Genomic DNA, 18,971 nt, shown 5'->3' with positions numbered 1-18,971 from the left:
CAGTCCATGAGAGGTCCTCCGAGATATAAATGCCCAGGTATTTAAAACTACCAACCCTCTCCACTTCCTCGCCATTTATGTGCAATGGTAAAAATACACTTTTCTTTCTCCTAAAGTCAATTATGAGTTCTTTGGTTTTTTTGGTGTTAAGCATGAGATTATTTTCTTTACACCATTGAATTAACCCCTGTACTTCTTTCCTATAAGCAGTCTCATCGTTCTCACTGATGAGCCCCACCACTGTTGTATCATCCGCAAATTTGATGATTGTGTTGGACTTATACAGTGGGGTGCAATCAAATGTGTACAGGGAATAGAGAAAGGGACTTAGCACACATCCCTGGGGGACTCCTGTGCTTAATACTAGAGTAGAAGAATAGTAAGGTCCCATTCTCACTGTCTGCGGCCTATCAGTCAGGAAATTCCTTACCCACAGACAGATCTTCTGATGTATACCCAAATTAGTCATTTTAAGAAATAACCTGTCTGGCAGAATTGTATTGAAGGCAGAACTGTAGTCCACAAACAACAGCCTTGCGTAGGTTCCCTGTCGTTCTAGATGACTCAATACAGTATGGACAGCGATGGAAATAGCATCATCAGTAGATCTGTTTCTTCTGTATGCAAACTGGAACGGGTCTAAAGTGGATGGAAGACCAGCCTTAATATGATCTAGCACCAATCTCTCAAAACATTTCATAACGACAGATGTTAGGGCTATTGGTCTATAGTCATTGAGAGATACCACCACTGACTGCTTGGGGACTGGCACTATAATCGATGTTAAGTGAAAAGGAGAAAAAAATGTTCTCTAGCCACTTTCTCCATGCCATGCATAGTTTTACAAACTTCTGTCATGACACTTCTAACTCTCCTTTTCTGCAAACGAAAAAGTCTTTGATAAATTTCAAAGCTAGTTTAGGTCAAGCTTATTGAGGAAGCATTGCCCTCGCTCAGAATCACCTTTGTTCATTCTTAGTGATGCTGCTCCACAGCCGTATCCAGTTGTCAGTGTGATGACATCCTCTTTACAGTTTCATTTTCAGTTCCTTACCTAATGTCCTCTTGGAATGGACTTCATCTTTATTTCCCCAGTTGCTGCACACGGGGTCTTCTTGAACAGACTTGCTGATCTTTCTTTTATATAACAGCTGGGCCTGATGGGAGCTGGTGTCCAAATTTCCTAGGAAGGCCCTTGATTGGGAAAGTCTGTTTTGTAGTTTCGGAATATAGGAGCTGCTTTCCAAATTTCCTAGGGAGGAACGAAACTGGGAAAGCCTCTTTTGTACTTTCAGAATATTGTCTTGATTTTTCTAGATCTATATCCCCTTTGGAGTTGAGAGCTAGGGATAGAATTCGGCGGTTCCACACCCCCGCCCCACCTTTGCCACTCTGAACATGGCAGAGACCTCCTGGCTGAGGTAAGTTCCGCCACACTCAGGACGGCTTACATGTTTCCTCCGCCCCTAGTCTGTTGCTATTGGCCGCGACAAGACATGGCGACCGCAGTGGTCCAATCCTCTTCTTTGTTTTCCTTCCGCCCCCTGAGAGTGCTAAGAGGAAGGCCTCCCGCCTCATTGACTTGCCCGAGTGTATACCGAATTTGGGATTCCGACAAACGAGGGAAAAGGTTCGCTGGGCTTTATAATGCGCCGCGCGGGGCCGTGCGTGGCATCGGCGCAGCACCAGCTGTTCCGCCACCTCGTTCTCCGCTCTTCCGGCAGGCCGCGGCCTAGCGCCGTCGCCATGGCAACCGCAGCCTTCCCAGGCCCGACGGCCATGGAGGAAGCTCTGAGCCGCGCCGTCCCGCCGCTGCCGCCTTACGAGACCCGGGAGAAAGTGGCGGCGCCAGCCGGGGCCGCCCTGGAGCAGCGCGGCGCGGAGTTCATGCGCTACTACCGGGCCCTGGAGAGCGGCAGGCCGAGGGCCGAGCTGCTGAGCCGCCTGGCCCGCGACTTCGGCGTCGAGCACGGCCGGGTGGCCGAAGTGAGCGGGAAGGTGGCCCGGCTGCTGCAGCAGCAACAGCAGCAGCAGCAACAGGAGGCAGCTGGGGAGAAGGGGGAGCACGAACCCGGCGCCCTCCTGCAGGCCGAGGACCGGCTCCGCCACTACCTCACGCCGCGCTACCGGGGCCTCTTCCAGCACCTCGGCAGGCAGGAGGGCGGCCTCCGCTTCCTAGTGGAGCTCCGCAGGGACCTGCTCGAAGCCCTGGCGGCCAGGGAGGCCGAAGGGCCGCATGTCAGGGTGAGCCCCGGGAGGGTTTTTCTTTTCTTTCCTTCAGATATGTGTGTGTAACTCAGAGGAGACCCGTGGAAAACGCAGGGACGCAAGTTCGCCCTGTCTATTAATTTCAGCGTGTCTACTCTTGAATAAGGCTTAGTTGGTTGCAGCCCATATTTCGTACCGCCTACTGTTACTGGAAGACAGGAGTGCCTGGCGTGCTCTGGTCCATGGGGTCACGAAGAGTCGGACACGACTAAACGACTAAACAACAACAACTGTTACAAATCTCGTAAGCGGCTTACAATGTATTCATTAATTGCTTTATTTACATCCCGCTTTTCTCCCAGTGCAAGACCCAAGGCGCCTCCCAGTATTTAATTTAAACAGATTAAGTTAAAGCTATTTTTATTTAAAACAACAGTAACACACATATATCAGTAATATGTGGTCTGAAGTGAGGTTTGTTTGCATGTACGGTAATGGGGAAGGTAAACATCCTCCGCAGCTCCAACTCTTCTCCTTTAAAAACAGCCTTGCAGGCAGAAATTCATTGACGTTTATCGTAATTATTATTATTTAAATGGCATATATCACTGTTTTATATTCTTGCACCCATAGTTCTTCAGTGTTTTAACTTTGGGGGTTGTATTATTTTTGAATATGTGTCTTATTTTTATTTAAATTGCTTCATAAACTTGTTTATTATAAGCCAAAGAACTTTAAGTTATTGGGATGGCGAATGTATACAACAGCCCTGTGAGGTTGATAAGGCTGTCTTAATTTTAAAAAGTCATCTCAACCAGAAGCCATCAACATAATCTTGTGTCAAAGCCATAAGTTAATGATAAATTGTGTGATGGACTCTGTCTCATCTGTGCTACTTTAAGTCAGTCTTTTTGGGCAACCCCAAATTTTAGTGCTGTAGAGGTAAAAACAGTATTCAGTTGAACAGCATAACTTTGAGGTAGGAGGTGAAGGAATCAGTGGTGCAAAGGGAGGTGTTCTTGACAGCTTACATCTCCAGTCAGTTTTTCCTCTGACTGAAGACTCAGTGTAGTCCAAATCTGCATATCTTTCTAGATTGCACATTCCCCAGTTTTTTATAGCTCTATTTCTGTGCTGCTGCAATCTGATACACTGAAATTAAGCAGGTGATGACCTTCCTGGAACTTCATGCCAAGAACATCGCCTGGTTTGCTTTTGTGGCAGGCTGCTGTTAAAAGTATGGAAGTGAGGCCTGCAGGAAGAGTGAACAGCCTGACAAGCTTTGGAAATGTCATGAAGCCTACCAGTTTGATCTGACCCACTCTTTACTTCATTGCCCTGGGAGTCTTTGCTCTCCATTTGAGTGAAGTTTAGAATCCGTGATGTGATTGCATTTTATTCTGCTTGGGTGTTGTTGCTTTTAACTAGATCTGATGGGGCATTCTATAGATGCAGATAAATGCTGGTAGTGAAGAGAAGGCTCCCCGTGACAGAAGTTCCCTTCCCAAAATGTTAAAGTTGATGAAGCCAACATCAGGGTCAAAAGGCTCATCCCCACTGTCCCCTTCATCCCATAAGGTTTCAGCACCTGAAGAGGACTATTACTACAACTTACCCTACCACAAAATATAAACTATGTTCTATTTCACACTTCCCAAACTTTTCAGTCCTACCTCAATGCCTACTCCTGCACCGAAGATCAGGGTTCTAAACCTTGTGGGGAGACTACATGAGTACAGCAGGCTCCCTGCCACAGAAGTTCCCTTCCCAACATATAGGGAAAAGTTTTTTAAAAATTCAGGAGGGTGAAAATTTGACACATATTTGTTCCTTATATGTATGGGATGTTAGACCAGGGTGAGATGGGGTAAATGGGGGCAGGTTCATTCATGCAATACGTGGGAGGGTGTGTGTGGAATGGTCACACAGTTATGTGTGTACAATGTCTGATACTCATATACAGCACTGGCAAACACGCTTACTAGGGCAAAGTTTGTGTGTCAGTGCCAGGGTTCTGTTTTCAGCTGCTTCAGATCAGCACATGATGTGCTAATAATATGCTTGGCCTTGGCAACGAATGCTGAATGCAACACAAGAGGTGCAATCCAACTATTTCTGCACTAGTCTTGATGTTAGGCAAGATACATGACATATACTCTAGATTTTAAGAAGTTTGACCAGAGAGTCTGTTGAGAAAAAATGTTTTCATAATACTTTTTATACATGCCACTTCATACACCTGGACCAGTGTCTATATTTTTTACGATTCTGCTGCATACTGCTCATACTTGTAAGAAACAAGCTGTTTATATTTACAAGTATTACATATCTAGTTCAGAGTGTAGGAATAATGGTCAGAACGCAAGTCCTTCATCCTTCTTCATGGGTTTGTTGCAGCAGTGTACTTTGGCAGTGGTAGGCTGGCAGCAAATGCTGATCCCCAGCCCCCTGGACAGAGACATTGAATAACACTACTGTTTAGTTCCATTATTGTACAGATGCTGCTGCTTTCTAAAAGCTTGCTGCTTCTGCCCAGAAATTGGTACCCTTTTCCTGGACCTATATTTTTTGGCTGGAGCTCCTCTCAGCTAACTAGTAGCCTTTCTAAAAGATGGCAGCATCAGCGGTTAAAAATTTTCCCCTATCCACATAGATACAGTTTAGCAGGAGCAAACAGAATGTTCCCAAAATGTCATTTTAAAATGACACACTGTGCTATAGTTATATGGGGTTTTATATCTGGTTAATTCAGCACTACAAATTGGAAGCTCCAGAAGCTTTATCCTATAAACCTGCTTTAGTAACTTCAGTCTAAATAGCTTCCTGTAGAGTAGCAGTTCTGCCACATGTGTCAGGAGAACAGTTAATCCTTGTTGAAGATCCTGCTTTTGAGCCATCAAATGGCGTTTTAACATATCTTGTTGAGCTTCTTACATGTCCAAGCACTGATCCAGTGAGTCCCCTTGTGCTGCATTAGTATGCTGCAGCCAGGGCAGGGCAACAAATACTGGTGTAGTAGAGTCAGTGACTGCTGAGGTGGCCTATTGTGAGTTCTGGAATTTTCATACATAATCCCAGGAGCTGCTACAGCATCTTGTAGGATGAGGCCATCACCAGCAATAGTTTCCACACGTTCACAGCATTTATTTATTCTCTCCCTTAATGGTACTACTTCTATCCAATGCATGACTGAGTATATTGCAGTCATAAATAAGATTGTTTGGTCATCAAGATACAAGTGCTGTTGGAATATGACTGAATTATATGTTTTTAGACATGATTTGTAGTCCTCATCTTGCTGGTCTTGCTAGTGTGACCGAGGCTGAGGTCATTGGAGCCCTACTACTCATGATGAACAAATTGTCCTCGGCAGCAGTAGAACTGTAGCCTGTTCCTATAGCTCGGAGCATATAAGTAGAAATGTTGAATGTTGCATTATGTGAACAATGAATAGTGGAGTTTATATCGAGAGAGAATGCACATCCCTCAAAATATGGATAGATTTGTATTCAAGGATAGTATTCTAAGGTTAAACAGTCACCAGGATCAAGAGCAATGGCCCAGAGAAAATGACTCTACTCCTTAGTGACTAGTTGCTAAGAAACAGTAAATGTCTTCCTGCTGAATTTGTGGAAGATGATAGATTCTTGTGACCTAGGTACAGCACTTCTATTCAGGCATATCTACCAGCAAAAGTTCAACTGTACATTTTATGGTAAAAAGAATTTCCCTGAGAGTATAAAAAATGTCCTTTGGTAGCATGGAAGACCATCTATTTTTAAGCGCCAAGGAGATTTTGCTTTTCTTTCAAGGCATGATGTGCCCCAGAGCTCCTCTTTAAGTCTCATCGCCTATAAAGTTTTACACATCTCCGTAGTCAAAACAATAGTAAACCATGTGGACAGCGCAATAATATTGTTTCTAAAAATGGTCTTGACACCAGTATCTGACAAAGCAGTCAGACCTTTGCAAGTGAAACAGGGATTGTAGAAATTCTAGCTCAATATTTAAATAAGGCAAACAGTCAAGAGGAGATTTTGCTGTTATATATATTTCAATGAGGACAATAACTTTCAAAGTGCCCTTTGCAAGGAGCTAACAGCTTGAAATTCTGATTTTATAAATTGCTCATTTAGGTTTACGTGCATCATGGCAACCCTTGTGTGCTGTTACATATCCATTATAGAAACTGACATTTATTTATTTATTTATTTATTTAGGTGATTTATATACTGCTCGATGTTTCAAAGAAATTGCAGAGTGGTTTACATAATAAAAACATCAGAAACAAACACAGAAACTACAATAAAAATCAACATTTTAAAGCAGCACAAAACATATGGAGACCATATTGCCACTAGTAGATCCAAAATACAGAAATATAACAGAAGCAAGCAGCCCTGCACCAAATATAGAAGTTTGCATGTACTCTCAGTTCTGCTGCTATTATCTCCCTTTACCACAGGAACATCCAGATCCACAACTGCAGCTTCACTAGTAGTCTTCAAACGTTAATTTAGAGAAAAGGTAGTTAACTCTGAGTAACTCAAATTAATGACAACCTGCATTACAATATTCTGAGTTTTTCTTAATGGAAGTTAGAAGAACTGCTTTAATTTTTATGCATTAAGTCAATGGTTCACAACTGATTGTTTCTCCATTACCCCATCATCCCCAACCTAAATTGGGAAGGAGGGCTACCCTTTTGTTCTAATGAAGCTTCCTTGTGCTTGGTTTTAGGAGTTGGCAAATGATATTATATTGTCGCACATTAGAAACATGATCCTCATATGCAGAAGGCTGTCTGCATATGACTGCGCAAGAATCACTTGCGTTGCTCCAGGATTAGGTAACCCGGAAAATATTAAATTGTGTATTAGGAAGTAGAAGCAGCATAAAGCAAAAAATATTTCATACTTTCTTCCCCAATAATGAGCTTATATAAGAAATACATTGACCATACTCATTAAATATGTTTCTTAGGTTTTTGGAAAGAACAATAATTTTCTGCCTCATATGTGATGCTGTAGAAATTCTATCTGGATTCATATCTTGCCATCTGAGCTAGACTTCTTGCAAAGGACAAGAATGTTAATTCTGGAGGCATTAAGTTTTCAGTTTCTCTTACTGATTTGGAGTTAGTAGACTTAGAACTGTAACAGTTTCTTCCTGATCATAATGAGTTTGTTTTGTCTACAGCAGACATGCTGCTGAAGCTTTTCTGCTTTCTGTGGAATATTTTGGGAATTGTTGCCTTGACTTTTCCATTGCAAGGCAAAGAGAACACTTCTGTTGGATTAGAATAGGAATCCACAGGCCTTTTGGGCTTGTGGGCACATTTGGAATTTTGAGAGAGCATAGCGGGCTCCCTCACAAAGTGACTGATGTGGCTTCTGTCTCCCATGCAATACAGCCATCTCACAGAATGCATTTCTTTCTCTCCCTTTCCCAGACAAAACAGCTGTTTTACAAAAAGCAAATTCTCCCTTTGCCAACCAACTTATCCTTTCTCATCTGTTTCTTTCTCCACAGTCAGCGATGCATACATGAACTCTTTTGCTCCTAGATGCTCTTCCTTTCCCCCATTAGCTATCTGCCTTGAACTGAGGCACAGCTGCTACATTGTACTTCCTCTCTTTGGCATCAACGTGTCCTGTTTCTGGTAGCTTACGATTGGAACTGTTTTCTTCGCTGATGGCATCCAATTAGGAGAAAGAACAGTTCTAACTGACTACCCCCAACAGATATAACTATTATCTCTCCTCTTTTTCAAGTCTTCTGGCCAATCAGAATAGTAGGAGGGCAAAGCAAACAATTTGGGGGAGGGAAATGAAGCAGAAATTTGACTGTCGCCATTATAATTTATAATTTGGCCTGGATGTAATTAAAAAACTTGGTGGATGCTCTGATAGGATTCTGAGGGCACCACCATTGGGACTGTGACGTTAAATTTATGTGATATTTATGACACTCAGAACATAATTTGCATACAAAAAGGAAAGTACCAAACTTGATATTGCCAATTATGAAGAGAGAGAGTTAACAGACATAATTAAAGGAAGTACAGTGGCACCTCTGGTTACAAATGCTTCAGGTTACAGACTCCACTAACCCGGAAGTAGTACCTCGGGTTAAGAACTTTGCTTCAGGATGAGAACAGAAATTGCACGGTGGCAGCACGGCGGCAGCGGGAGGCTCCATTAGTTAAAGTGGTACCTCAGGTTAAGAACAGTTTCAGATTAAGAACAGACCTCCAGAATGAATTAACTTCTTAACCCAAGGTACCACTATATCTGTCTTAATGTGGAACAGAGTAGTTAATTTAAGTTCAAACAAAATGTGTGTATCTGTGAATGAAGCGTTTAGAGCCAGGATATAAGATTGACTTTTGCTGCTCTGGTGTCTTTCGGGAGACAATAATTAATTTAACTTAATGCCATTGATGGATTACTGTAGAATGAAGTATGTCTATGGTGTATACTACTCAGAGCTAGTATACTAATCCAGTAGCGAATATAGTGTATAAAAGGATAATCTGTTGTTTTTGATAGAAAAGCTTTCATTTTGGGGTTTTGGAAGTAATTACCTTGGTCAAGTGAAAACTCTCTGATGTATTCCTTTAAGTACTTCATTTTTTATTCTTGTAAGAGCATTATGGCAGATGTCTGTGCTTTGCTGAGATTGTTCTGAGATCTCAGTTCATGAAACTGTGCAGTGCATTTTTCAATAAATCATCAGGTAGGTGAGGATGTCCTGAGTATTTTGTAGCGGCAAACTGCCTCATCACCCTAATGTCTCCTGCTGGTTGAATTGTTATTTTCTGTAACATGTCCCACTATATTTATTTGCTTAAACTGAGGCCTGTGGCAGAGTAATCTAAACAGTATTTTTATGGAATACCCCCTTCAACAATTTGCAGACACTTAACAAATACACCCTCATACATGGTTTCAGAGAATGTTAAACATTTGCTCTGTATTATAGCAATATTACCATTCAAAAAAGAAGGAATTGCTAGCTGTAAAATATTTCAAGAAGGATTGTTAGCTGTTCTCTATTCATTACAAGCCTCAGGTCAATCTCCACTATTTTGTGTTTATTTTAAAATTACTTAGTCTGTTCCCCCACCCCATCCCCAGTAAGCTTGTTTTTAAGCATATACTTCATACAACAATGCAGTGTTGGGAATGAAACTCTAGGGGATTCTTTGGAAAGCCAGTAACTGACTGCACTAGAAAATGCTCCCAAGGTCATTCTGAGTCTAGCCATAAATTGCAGCAAATTCAAGTACCAAGACAGGCAGGAGAGCTTTTTTTACTATGCTTCCCAAGAGGTTGAGTTGCCTTAATGCTACACCCTCAGCAGCTGATGTCCCTTTGGAGCAATGATGCTCCAGCTGACATTGCAAGGGGTGATAACTTATGGCAGCTGTCACTTACTACACTGTTCATTGGTGGGTGCCTTTATTTCTATAAGCAGACACTTTTGTATGGGTTTTTAAATGTTTTATTCAGTTTACATTCTGCACACCAGTTGAAAAACATCTTACTATGCCAGAGGACTTGCTAGGATGTCTGCCAAGGTCCCTCACGATTTGACATGATTTCATCAGTGTGAACAGGGCCACAGCTGCAGGGTATCTTCATCTCCTTTCCACCAACCTCCTAGTCCACAAATGTGTGGCAGTAGGAGGCATAGTTTTGCCTGATCATAAATGCATTGGCCTTAAATGGTACAGCAGAGCTCATTATTGGCCATTGGCTAGGATGGGCTAGCAGACAGGTTACCTAAGCTGCACTTGAGAAATACTACTGCAGGGATCAAACATAGCTCCTTGCTTTATTTATACATACATAAATATATATTTTTTTAAAAAAAATATATAACTCCTTGCCTCCTTTTTCTGTTTTTGGAAAGGCTGTTATCTAAAGTTAACACATAAGCTGGTGATTGCATAACATTTAACTTTATTTCTTCTATCATGTCCTTCTGCCAGAATTCTCCAGGAAGTATATATATTGTAGGCTGTGAAAGACCATTCAATTTAATTCAGTTGGAAAAAAGTGATTGCCAAAACATGCAAGCAGTGTTCCTGTCATCTGAGGTGAGGTGGGCAGTGACCAGAGAAAGGACCTGCTCAATTATAACACTCAATTTATGGACCCTCCCAGCTTCCAGCAAAGCTTGCATGGCACCCACAATTTCAGGCACCAGGCAAAGACCTCTCTGTTCTTAAATCTTGAGCTTTGGCCCCCTTTATTACTTTAAAAATCTGTTGGTTATTGTTGTTGGATTTTAAAAATATTGACGTTTGACTTTACTGATCTCTTTTCTGCATAGAAATGCTTCAACATAATAATGAAATAATACTTATTTGAGTGAAGACTAGCCATTATAATTTATATTAAATATAATGGAAGACTAAGACTCTAGTCCTGTAGGCATTTACCTGGGAGCAAATCTCATTGAACTCAGTGGGGGTTTCATTTTGAATAGATGCCAATAGTTTAGTGCTGTAAGCAATCCTCTTGGTTGTCATGAAACAATGTTGTTATGCTGCTTCTACTGCTGAAATGGTTCTACTGATGAAATGGTTCCCCCCCTCTTATTTTTAGGAAATGAATGGAGTGTTAAAGAACATGCTGTCAGAATGGTTTTCCACAGGATTCCTAAATTTAGAGCGAGTTACATGGCAGTCACCTTGTGAGATTCTTCAAAAAATTAGCGAGTAAGTGCCAAGAATTGCTGGTGTCTTCTTTTTTAAAAGTTCAGGAAGTCATGTACACATGCAGATTCAAGGTTGCATGGCAAAATAAATCTAGGGGAGAGAGCAGACCTTTGTGAGTGTCTTCTCTGTGTTAAAATGTAATTGTTATTTTTCCCCCAGTAGTGAAGCTGTACATCCTGTTAGAAACTGGATGGACATGAAACGCCGTGTTGGATCTTACAGAAGATGCTATTACTTTGCCCACTGTGCAATACCTGGCGAGCCATTGGTTGTTCTGCATGTTGCACTTACAGACGAGATATCTAGCAGCATCCAGGTATAGTTGCTTGACTTAATTTGTGAAAATTTTTGTTGCGCATTAATCATCAGGCCTTGAGCATGTGACTATGGAACACTTCCAAGCAGATTCTTGGAAATAAAGTACCTAAACATAATCAAGCAGTATTTTCTAAGTGAAAACTTGTGATTGAAACAAATGTCTTAATATAACATTTCAACATGCTTTTGTGAGCATGTTAAGTAGCTCATTTGTCTATTTTAACCTCTGTTAATCATTTGTGGTCAAGAAGAAGAAAAATATATAATTAATAATAATTGATCATGCAGCTTCCATGCTTAGTAGCCTAGAGTGAGTTGTTGCTCTCTATTGATGATTAAGGAAGTGATTAGCCTGTCTTCTTAGATGTCTCTTATTCCTTTGTTTACCAATATTTTTGAAAGTCGTCAAACAGAGTAGCAAGTGCTTTTATGCATGTTATCTTTAGAAGTAAGATTTTCATGTGAAGTTTCTTGGAACTGTCCATAGAGATAATAACTAGAATGAAGGAATATTCATAGTTACATGTGGTGTCCAGATCGTCTGAACCAGAATTACAAAAGCAAGCTTAATGTAGATTTGCAAACTGATTTGAATTAAGGTTTATTTGTTAAAGCATTTTATATACTTCTCTTTGTCCTGTTGGGTTTCAGAACAGTGTATGAAGTCTGAATTGACAAACCATAGTTGAGGCTGTTGCTCTACCTTCTGGAAGCCGCTTGAACACAAGGTTGAGAGGGCTGAGTAGTAGCAAAACACAAACAAACAAGCAGCTCTGAACTATGGTTAGTGCAAGCAGTGGTTTGGTGTGATGTTCAAATTCAGCCAGTGTAGCAGAGAATTAAATAGTTTTCATTTTAGCCCTGTAAAATGATAGGCATTAGGCTACTGCTCATACTTCACAGCAATATTACACTCTGTTGATGAAAATAGGAGACCTAAGCAAACTTTGGTCACTGTCCCGAGACTTTCTTTAGGCAAACAGAAGGGCTTGCACATGCCCAGTTGAGCACTGACATCTTGTGTTTTCCTATTATCAAGCCCTAATGCTGCACCATGAGCTGCTTGTTAAACTCTCAACATGACAGCTGAGTATGCAAAGCAAGTCTTCTGGGTCACAGGAATTTGGCTTATGTAGGATTCAGTGGGTTATAGAATGTGAAATTGTTGAATTTTGATGGTGATTGCAGTTACTAATGTTACTTATGGTTAATTTTTCTCTAGGCCATAGTGAAGGAGATTCCCCCCTTAGAAGTTGAGGATCTGAACAAAATCACCACTGCAATTTTCTATTCAATCAGTTTGACTCAGCAGGGCTTGCAGGGTGTGGAGCTGGGGACATACCTCATCAAGCGAGTTGTTAAGGAACTGCAGGTATGTGTGAAAAATTGCCATTTGGTAATAGCACTAGAATCTAATTTGTATTTACAGTGGTACCTCTGGTTGCGAACGGGATCTGTTCTGGAGGCCCATTTGCAACATGAAAAGAGCGCAACCTGAAGCACTGTATCTGCGCAGATGCGCAGCGCGATTTGGCGCTTGTGCGCTTGTCTGCATGCGCGAGCGGCGAAACCCGGAAGTAACCCTTTGTGGTATTTCCGGGTCGCCACGGGACGTAACCTGAAAGAACGTAACATGAAGCAAATGTAACATGAGGTATGACTATTTTCATTTCTTCTGGTGCACTTGTACTTGAAATGCAGTGTATAGGAACACAGGAAACTTCGTTATGCAGAGTCAAATCATTGATCCACCTCGCTCAGTATTATCTGCATAGAATAGCAGCAATGTTCTAAGGTTACAGGAAGAAATCCTTTGCAGCCTCACCTAAAAATACCAGGGATTGAACCTTGCATGCAAAGCATGTGCTCGACCACTGACCACCCTTCCCCAAAGGTAGTGGTGGGGACACTCTGGAATGCAAGCCAGGGACCACAAGCCACTGGACCTTAAGAGTTTGGCCCACCAGGCTGTTTGGGAGTAAACCATGCCTACCTCTTCAAAGAGCCCTGTTGGAAATTCGCAAGGAAACTTAAAAGTATGCCCCAAATTAGCAGTGTGTAGTGTTCACCCTACTTTTCTAGACTTCCTGATAATGAGATTCCTGTGTTCAGAAACTGCTTAGGTCAAATTCACATATTGGAAGAGCCAGAGTGTGACTTTCCCTTCATCAAGTGTGTGAAATGAGGCATTCTGAAAGAGTCCCAACCTGGTAGGATTGTGAAGATCATCTCCTGGAAAACATTTTTATTATGATAAAGTAACGTTTGTTAACTTGCTACCAAGGTGTCCTGTTACAAAGAATCATTTATGTCATATCTAATGAATGTGAAAATCTTACTATAATACTTCCACCTCATCTGTTAACTTAGGTTTCTGGAAATTACCACTCCTAGTGAGTTTGGGATTGTTCACTTGGGTTAAAGTCCACAGGTTTTTTGTGTGAGCACTGTATGCTTTAAACTTAGTTTAAGGCAGATGCTTCAGAATTTGTCTTAAGAGTGCAGCCTACTCATTTAAATACCAAACTAAATTACTTGGTACTGCTCCATTTGCTGGGGTTCATTCCCATAGATACTAATGTGTTGTAATACATTTCTCATGGCTGGATGTGAAATATCCTTTGGGGAATAAACAATGCAGGGAAAATAAGATATATCATTATTTGCTTTGTTTTCTCTCATCTATTTGATTAATTCCAAATCACTTAATTTCAAGCTTCTGTAACTTTTAATTTCCCAAGAAAAAGAGCATGTTAAATTATTGCCATCATGGCTGTGTCGGAATGTGAAGTGACATACTTTGAAGTTTGAACTGGAGTGGTGGAAATTTTAACCATTTGAACCCTGAGATGTTTGTGAACTTCAGTAGCTGTGGGTTAGTTTAAGAGGAGAAACAAGAATAGCTGGGGCAGTTCTGTCACTAAAAGGACATGAGTGCAAATAGAATTGTGTGTAAAACAAATCACAACAAAACACTTTTCTAAAATTATTTTTTGTATTTGGACAGGGACTCTGACAAAGTAGTGTAAAACTGTGTAGAGCTCTTAGCATCAGCAACTAGACTGATATTACTTTAGCTCAGTAAGAGCTAAGCAAGGGACAAGTGCCTTACCGAGGAATGGGGACTTTTGGCCTTCTTCAGTTACTCTTGTTTCTTAAGGCAGCTCATCCCTTTATTTGATATCTGCATATGTGGGTACATGGCAGGAAACCAACACCAAGCTTTCTTTGACAGCAGAAAATAATCAATGTAACTTGAAAGTTTAACACTTTACACAAAACCACAACCTAAGTATTTTGAAAATGTAATGTTAGAAAAAAGAAAACTCGCTAGTCAAGTTCTTTTGTAGAAAGCTGGAGGAAAGTAAGTACAGAAAAAGGAAACGTGTTCCTTTGCACACAGCTTTTTGTGGTTAATTTGCAGCACGTAAACAGTCTCTAGATATATGATCAATATGAAATATTTAATCATTTTCCTGCAGCCTTTGATGTGCCCCAGGTTAACCACAACGGGCATCTATCTAAGTTGCAAAAGGAACAGGGTTACCTAAGATGCTGCACTTTTTAAAAAACTAGGCCATTCTCCAGTAAAAATTATTCAGTCCTTTATCCATGTTTGCCTTCACTTTAACCCAGTGTGACACATCTGTCTGTAAATGCCACTGTAGCCTCAGAAACTGCATCTCAGCTGCCACTCTTCATAAAGGTAGCTGCAAACATCACCTATTAACATGTCATGCTACTAGATCACAAACAGTGCCCAGGATTGGGAGCGTGCAGTCATTCTAGTAAATATTTTTTTGTGTGACAGCAGGCCACATATTTTGATTTCTGTTTCCTTTCCCAGGTATCAGCAGGAATTAGCTTTAAAACTTTGCAATGCATCTGATAAAGTGGGTTCTATCGGATGAAAGCTTATGCTGCAATAAATTTTAGGCTGTAAGCGTGTCATAAGACTATATGTGGTAAATCTTTGCAATGTGCAAGATAGGACCAACAAACCAAGCTTATTTTAAGGAGGAGTTATTCTGTCTGGTGAGGCTGTTGGCAAGGACTACTTTAATCTGTTATAGTCAGGATAAAGATGGTGGCATTGCTTTCTTTCCCCCCTTGCCTTGGCTAATGCAGTTCAGTGTTGTTTTAGATGAGTCACTGATAATAGAAAGGAATCTGCAACCTTCTACAGAAGCGGCAACAAAATAAACCCAGCATCTACTTCTTAATGGAGTGTGGGTTTCTGACAAGGAAATAAACATTAACGGATCTCTACTAGCAACCCTGGAAAGTAGCACATCAATTTAGCAGCAGCATAAATGGCCATGCTTTACTGCATCTATTTATTATTTTCTTCAGGAACTGGCCACATAAGATAAGCTTCTAAACTCAGCCATTCATCAGATATGAGATACTACAAAAACTGGGTCGTTTTGCCAATTTGTCTTGTTGTTTCTTAAAATAAAAGAAGCATATGATTGCTTTTCTTATCCCTCCCCCATTCCAAATAGACTGCCTTAATAAATTATGCTGAGGTTTACTCTTTTTTGTTTGTAAACAAAAGAAATGCTATTAAAAATACATCAAGTTCTACATACAGGAGAGTGCTGTTGCACTTACATCCTGCTTGTGGGCTTCCTATAGCCACTGTGGAGGCAAAATGCTGAACTGGTCTGACCCAACAGTGCTCTTACAATAATAGAATCATAGAATTGTACAGTTGATCCAGAGCTTTCCCATTTCACCTATGTGGACTATGCTGTTCAAATAAATACTCTGTACAGGTTAGGGGGAGCTGAATTTTTAGCTACAAGCTTTGTTGTTATGGAAATAAGAATGCCTTACTTCCTTGTCCAGACTCTTTATTCTAAAAGATGGCTTCAAGTCTCTTAACTCCTACCTCTAACTACCAGTCACTTGGTATATGTTAAACTCAGAGTTTGTTTATTTAACTCTTATTTTGTGTGAGATAGACAGAGGGGAGGGAGGCATATTGCTGCAGTTTCCTCAAATTGAAGATTCCTTTCCAGGGTGACTGCTACTCTGAATTCCCCATAGTTAATCTTAGTCTGATGAAAGGAGACATTCTTTCTCTGCAGAGGATGGTGTGTTTAGGGGTGTACTGTTGTAGCTGTCCTGTTGCTAAACAGATTTAAACTGTGGATAAGATATAAATATGTTTGTTCACCAAGCAGTTTGGCATCTGAGTTTTTCAAGAGCCTGAGAAGTGGCTGCTTATCTCATATACTTGGAGGGACATCTAATAGTTGTTAGAGAATGGCTGATCAAGCCTTTATAGTATGGAAACTACCCTGCTGGGAGCTTAATTTACTACCTCAGTCTTGGGATCTTGAGAACTTGATATGTTGGGCAGAGGATATTTATTTCATTAGACAGAAATGAGAGATGAGGGATTTGTATCTTAAATGTTTTCCCACCTCGGTAGGTATGTTTTTCAACTGTGTTCTGAAATGGTTCTAAAAGGATATTAAACTCACATAACCAGCATGCTCTTGACTTAAGGTCCCATTCTGCTCATTTATGAAGGTGATCTGGTCTGTTTCCTTTGCTGATTCTAAGAATTGATGTGGCCAGTTTCTGGGAAAACATAGTATGTGTTCTTGCTATCAGACTCCTTATCCTACTGAGATAATAATAATAATAATAATAATAATAATAATAATAATAATAATAATAATAATAATAGAAGATTGTTTTTCTTTATAAACTGAAAAACTGCAGGTGGAATTTCCTCAGATCAAAGCCTTCTCTACTCTGTCTCCCATTCCGGGATTCACCAAATGGTTCCTGGGTCTTCTTTCTTCACAGTCCAAGGAGACAGGCAGATGTGATCCTTTCACAGATCCTGAATATCAAGAAATATCTGAGATCACAGGAGACCCTGCTGTTGAAATTCTAAAGCGCCTCTTAGCAAACAATGAATGGGTGAGGTCGGAAAGACTGGTCCGAGCTTTACAGCAGCCGCTTATGAGACTTTGTGCCTGGTATCTGTATGGAGAGAAGCACCGTGGCTATGCCCTTAACCCTGTGGCAAACTTCCATCTTCAGAACGGTGCAGTGTTATGGCGTTTGAACTGGATGGCCGACACAAGCCCCCGTGGCATCACTGCCTCTTGCGGAATGATGGTCAACTATCGCTATTTTTTGGAGGACACTATGAGTAACAGTGCTGCATATCTTGGAACTAAACAGATTAAAGCCTCAGAGCAGGTTTTATCCTTAGTAACTCAGTTTCAGCAGAACAGCAAACTTTAAATAAATGAGGCAGCTTAAAAAACAACAAATGCCTGTTTAATTAAATGAGAGTCATGTGGTGTTTGTATATAAAAAGAGGGAATGTTGCTGATAAAACCAGGAGACACTGTCCCTAATCTCATCAAGGATTCAGTATTGAACTCCCACTCTTGTTGCGTTGACATGCTTTGCCAGAGAGGAAGGGCACATTTATGTTCTGGATGATACTTCCTGCAAATTGAAAGAGCTGGGTAAACTATACTTAGTGAAATGGCAAGCCAGTGGTGACTCCTATGAACTGTGTGTTGTCCCTCGCCTTGCTCACCAAATCAATAGCCTTGTTTAATCCACATCTTCAAAAGAGTCGCTGAACACCTGAGTGCTCTGACACATTAAAGGGAGAGGGAGATCAATACCAGAGTTACTAGATAAAAGGGACAAGTAAGGAAAGACTTTTTGTCCAAGTGCACAAACAAAACAGCATCTCATAGCACTACTCCAATAAGATGTTTGTTTTACACACCCTTCCCTTCTGTTCTATGCTAAACTCTTTGATCAGGCCATCCATGTTGGCATGGCACAGAATGCCACCACTTGAGTTATAGCTTTGCTAGGTCGGAGAGTGGAAACACCTTGGTGTGTGTGTGTGTTTGTTTGTTTGTGTATTTTGACTCATCTACTCAAGTGCTCTCTAGATAACAAGTATATGGAATGAAGTGTCTGCAGCCTTGCAGTAACTAGTTACGATTTCAGAAGTGAAATCAAGAGTTTGAATATCGAAGAGAGAAAAGTAAGTTGTAATGTGTTTTATGACGTTTACAGACTTGTTTTGAATATAAATGATATTTTTTAACTTGCAGAATTATTTATTTATCTGAAATGTTCTACATTAAAATAAGATTTTGCCATGAAAACAGGCCCTCTCTGTTTTTCATGTGGTGCAGCTACTTTAGCTAAGTCTTTAACAGAAGTTGATTCTGTTGTACGGATCCTCGCTACCCTGCAGTTTGGAAGACATGAAGGTGATGGAGAAAGGGAGAGCCTGGAATCTGCGTCTCAGAACATGAAGCTTTCATTTTAAAATGGGCATGTTATATTTGGAAATGTTTGGCCTTTGATTTAGCTGACATACAAACCAGCTTCTGAAATTCTGCCTCATCTGAATGATTTTTCAGGTCATGCTGGGCCTCCATATTTCCCATGACATCCAGGCCTCAGACACCCTTGCTTTACTGCAGTCTTTTTAACGGTGCACACATGCTTCGTGCTTAGGTGTGCGCTTTCCCCAGTTCTGGGCAGTCACCCTTACCTTCACTTTTCAAGCCCCTGCCTTCTCACTCACTTTAGACACTCAAAGGCCTGGTTTACACATAATGCTGAGCTCACTGTGTATTGAACTATGGTTTTTTAAGCCATGTTTTGTTTGATCATCTGAAGCCATGGTTTATTGTTGGCTCACAAACATTGG

General features: G+C 40.8%; 1 protein-coding gene across 1 annotated transcript; it reads left to right on the top strand.

Moving 5' to 3' along the window:
• Window positions 1-1,632: 1,632 nt before the first annotated feature.
• Window positions 1,633-17,569, top strand: MLYCD (malonyl-CoA decarboxylase). Its single transcript, XM_081201217.1, has 5 exons — window positions 1,633-2,244; window positions 10,824-10,936; window positions 11,096-11,252; window positions 12,477-12,626; window positions 16,991-17,569. Exons 1-5 carry the CDS (start codon window positions 1,648-1,650, stop codon window positions 17,522-17,524), a joined length of 1,551 nt encoding a protein of 516 aa, XP_081057343.1. The 5' UTR covers window positions 1,633-1,647; the 3' UTR covers window positions 17,525-17,569.
• Window positions 17,570-18,971: the final 1,402 nt, after the last annotated feature.

The sequence above is a fragment of the Podarcis bocagei genome (genome assembly GCF_964188305.1).
Source record: "Podarcis bocagei genome assembly, chromosome: 7".
Lineage (NCBI taxonomy): Eukaryota > Metazoa > Chordata > Lepidosauria > Squamata > Lacertidae > Podarcis > Podarcis bocagei.
This window is presented reverse-complemented; position numbering and strand designations above follow the sequence as displayed.